At 38.2% G+C, this 4,706-nt stretch overlaps 1 protein-coding gene across 3 annotated transcripts in view; it reads left to right on the top strand.

The window, feature by feature from the left end:
- The window catches only part of JAKMIP2 (janus kinase and microtubule interacting protein 2), a 152,582-nt gene extending 148,133 nt beyond the window's left edge, over positions 1-4,449 (top strand). For 2 of the 3 annotated variants that reach the window (XM_011383904.2, XM_011383901.2), the window contains one exon: positions 3,577-4,449. Coding sequence is in view for 1 of the 3 variants with exons in the window: in XM_011383902.1 (XP_011382204.1) it covers positions 3,577-3,597 (21 nt within the window). In the remaining 2 variants the exon portion in view is untranslated. The remainder of the gene's footprint in view (positions 1-3,576) is intronic. The other variant, XM_011383902.1, reaches the window with a different exon arrangement.
- Positions 4,450-4,706: the final 257 nt, after the last annotated feature.

A 4,706-nucleotide genomic window follows, 5' to 3' on the forward strand; every position in this document is an offset into this window, starting at 1 on the left:
ATTGGGGTATCACTTCATAAATTATTTAAATGTCTGACCAATGTACTATATACCTGAAACTAATATAAAATAAAAATTTTAAATAAGAAAAATATATAAAAGCTGCTGAAGTCTTCTCAGGAGACAGCCTTACTGCTCAATGGTTGCTGACTAAATAACTCAGTTCCATGGGTTGTACTGGGGCTCTTACCTTAAGCAGGGAGCCCCAGGCGTGTCAGAAGATATCATCTGCCCATTCATTCTGTGTATTTATTCCAAGTAAATAGTGTGCCACTAATTCTTTCACATTAGTTATCCAGGGAGGCAGGAAAGTAGAAAATGAGAGGACTACAAAAATAGATATCACCAGGTTACTTGTTATAGCCTCATTGCAATGACCTGCTGAAAATCCTTTCCTGAGGAGAGATGGATCAGTGAAGAACGTAACAGCACCAGCTTTGTTCATTATGAAGTCGGGGAGACCAGACAGAGAAGAGGCGATCATGATTCTTCATCCACATACTCTCGTCTAGTTCATTTTTAATGATGCTTCTCTAGTGTCAGCCATGAATTCTTGAACTCGACAGCTCAATATTTTCACTTCTTATCTAGTAACATAAAACATTTTATGGCACATAATTACCGTATTATTGTTCTGATAGAAAAAAAAATCAACAAAAAATAAATTCTGTATTAGAAAAACAGCCACAGTTGGTAATGTGCAAAGTCTTCATTAAATCAGGCAATTGTTTATTTCTTACTACATTTATATTTTACCAGTCCCTCCTATGAATGCCTGTACGTGGCCTATGGAAAAACAAATGGCAATATGACCAACCTCTACTATATTTGTTGTTTAGAATAGGAGAATTTTGCTCCTTATTCTTTTTCTCCAGCTTCATTGAAATATAATAGACAATTAGTTGCTCATATTTACATGGTACAATTCAATGTTTTTTTTTTCATTTATAGTTGGCATACAATGATATATTAGTTTCAGTTCTACAGCATAGTGATTAGAGATCTATATAACTCACAGTGATCACTCCACTAAATCTAGTACCCCACTTCCCCATTACATATTTATTATAACACTGTTGACTGTTTAACTTATGCTCTACTTCATATCTCCATGTCTATTTTGTAACTGTCATTTGTACTTCTTAATCCTTTTACCCTTTTTTCCTTCCCCCAACCACCCTCCCATCTAGTAGCCCTCGAAATATTCTCTGTATCTATGAGTTTGTTTCTGTTGTTGTTGTTTATTTTGTTCTTTAGTCTCCACATGTACGTGAAATCACGTGGTATTTGTCCCCGAGGTTCTAGAATATCCAGAAGGGCCTCCTGAGTCAAAGACAAATTTATATTCTATGTGGTTTGAGTTATAGTGTACTGACCTTTGGTTTATTGAAAATTCGTCATCTATGGTGACCTACTGGATAACACTTCAGTTTTTCATAATGCCAGTTTGAATAAATCTAGCTTTGCTGAAGAAATCATAATTCCTTTTAAAGACACTCAATGTACAGAAATTTAACATTCTGGGAGACTGCCTTTAAGTTTACTTGTTTTTTGGAACCAACGTGGTTTTACTCAGATGATGGGCTTTACCTGTTGTGACTGGCAGATATTACACATATGTGCTTTGAAACAGAATTTAGCGTTTATCTCTGAGAAGCATGTAAGTTGAAAGTTTGCAAGTAAAAGACTTTTGTGTTTACGTATTTATTTTATATAAACAAACACACATATGCTACATATATACATACACATATACACACATACACATACCTTAAAGTATCTTTTATATATATTCTGATCAGTTCTCTTCTTGACTAGGGAATATGGGAATATTCTCGTTGTTTAGGGCTCTCATTCCAGTTCGATATAAATATGAACATAATCTTTTTCTCAAAGCATGGCTTTTACTCAAGTTCTGTGTTATTTCCTTCTCTCATCCTACAATTAAATCTTAGATTGGTTCCCAAATTTTTTAGTCGCTTTCAGTTCTTGAAAATCTAGCTCAGTTTAAAAATTCTGTATAAGATCTCTTTCCCTTCCCTTTGAGGCCCAGCTCTTCAGAAGGGCAGGGACGAGGAAGAGGGGACCATGTCTCTCAAGCCCATTGGCAGTGGTTATGGCACTTTCCCTGAGGTTGATACTGTTCCTCTGGCTGTTACTAACCAGACCAGTTCTCAGTGTCTTTTCTTTGGGAGGCGATGAAAGACTGGTCATGTGGGGGACATATGTATAAATTGCTCAGAAGCCATGTGGGGCGTGCTGACTGCACTTTCCCTGACTGGCTGAGCCGCCAACTCTTCCACTGCCACTCTGGGTTCCAGCATTGGTGGTACCAGTCCCAGCTCCTTGCTTCTTGCTGGGAAGGGAGCTACTGTCCCATCTCTGCCCACCATCCCTCTCCAGTTCCCTGCCCAGAGAGACAAAGGAAGATGAGCATTGCTCCGAGTTTGAGCACTAGAATGTGAGTCTCCTTTGTACAAGCACCACCAATTTCTGTTTATGCCTTTTGGTACCTCCTTCTTCTTCCAACTCTCATCCCAGCCATTGTGCTTCCTTTCTACTGGTTCTCTGTGACTCTGTCACTTTTATCCCAATCTAATCTAGTCTTTTGGAGCAGATGGAGTGGCTCTGCAGGTATGAATTCTGTGGTGAACCGCAAGCATCCTTGAGGTACTAAGTGCCTCCTTTGCCACCACTTTAGATAATGGTCACCATTTCTGGGGCACCAGTAGAATCCTGCTACAGAGTCAGTATCTTTATTTTATAGATTGGGAAATTAAGACAGAGAAGTTAACTAACTTGTCCTTGGGCACACAGTGAGAAAATAGAAATATTTTTCACCATCCACATCATTCAGACTCTAAAAGCCCTGACCTTAAGCAGCACATAAGAGCACGTCCCCCACACCATTTCCAGCATTTTTTTTTTTTTTGAAGAGAACATTATGTCCTAAACTGCTATGCAAGTGAAAACCCAGACACATGGACTTAAAGAGAAACAGAACTAGGAGTCCTGACTGACATAGCCCAGGGAAGCACCTTTTCAGGGACACCTTTGGGGTCAACCAGGAAACCTGTGTGGGAAAATATTCCCAGGGAATCCTCAGGTCTGGACTTCCAGGGGCAACACTTGCCGCTGGATACAGTTGTTGGGAGGAAATATAACATAAAAATAAGTCACCGAAAGGGATAGACAGACCTTTTAAAATAGTATATTGATAGTTAGGGGCATGATGACTCAGATGAGCTTCTTAAGGCATCGCCTTGGAAGGCCCCCAGAGCAAAAGGTAATAATGATAATATCTAATATTTCAGGCCACTTAGTGTGAGATAAGAACTGTTCGTTGCTTTATATGCATTATGTTGCAACAACCTTTAAAATAGATACTTCTATTTTCTCATTTAAAATTAATGGAATTAAGCTTAACGGCTTTCTTTATGTAACTTGCACAAGATCATACAACTCAAAGAGATGGTAAATAATAAAAAATACTTTTTTCTTAAAAAAAAGTTTTAGTGTTTTTCTGTTTCAGCTATTGACAGAAATGATGATTAAAGAATTTTCCGTGTTTTACAGACTAATCGGAAACATGGATAAGACCCCAGAAAGGCAAATGCTTCTAAACCTTCAAGATGGCAGAAATGTTTACAGCAGTGAAAGGGAGATCGAAAATTAAGAACTACCCTGTAGCCAGGACTACAACTATGTATTTTAAAGCCATTATTCAAGGTTTCTTACTTGACAGTTCCTACGTGACCCTGTTGAAAATCTACAATATATGCTGCATTTAATGAAACATGTATATGTCAAACCAGAAGAAAAGAACTATAAACATATATTGTGTAAAGAAAAAATTCAGCAATGGAAACAATTTCAGCAGATCAAGCAAAGATGTCTCGGGCATAGAACCAAAGTTACAATGAAACATTCTACCCCTGCTGTGCAGGGGGTGCCATTTTACTGTAACACCACACCCCATGGAAACACTAGTCATGAAATAAACAGCATTTTAAAAAAATCAAAACAAAACCAACAAAACACAAGGGTGGGTGGGGAATGAAGCACGAGGAATACCTATAAGGAACTATTTACAATAAAATGTTTCATTTGAAAAGTCTGGTTTCTTACTACAGGGATTTGCTTTTCTGTCTTTATTATTGTTTAAAACTCAGGAACAGAGACATCTGCAGTGTGAACGGGAAAAAGAGCACTCTCCGGTTTGTTTTTCTGCAGAAGGTAGAGCTGGCAACTGCATTCATTCCACAGACGACAGATGAGGAGCAGATCGCAGTGACCCCGACTACACTGGTGACAAGGCCAAGGACTCAGGCGAACATAACATGAAAAATAAAAGCAGACTTGCTGTTTCCTTGACCTTCCGTCACATCTGTGTTCCTCCATGAACAACAGACTGATCTCATTCATATCGAAAATCAAGAAGATAACGCTCGAAATCACAAGCTCCCTGACTTAATTCTTTTTAGAATGCCAACATCTATAGGGAACATGGGCCAGAGAGCATCCCTGGATCTTTCCGTTTTCCAAATACTGGTGTTCAAACGGCCACTTAAAATGCCTGTAAATAAATGTTATGTTATTTGAGTTAAAACACCATAGAGGTGATAAGTTAAACTTCTACCAACTATTGAGTTTGCCACAGATATGTGAATATTAAACTAAATTATGATTATTTTTTTAAATGGCCT

This window comes from Pteropus vampyrus, unplaced genomic scaffold (assembly GCF_000151845.1).
Source record: "Pteropus vampyrus isolate Shadow unplaced genomic scaffold, Pvam_2.0 Scaffold552, whole genome shotgun sequence".
Classification (NCBI taxonomy): Eukaryota; Metazoa; Chordata; class Mammalia; order Chiroptera; family Pteropodidae; genus Pteropus; species Pteropus vampyrus.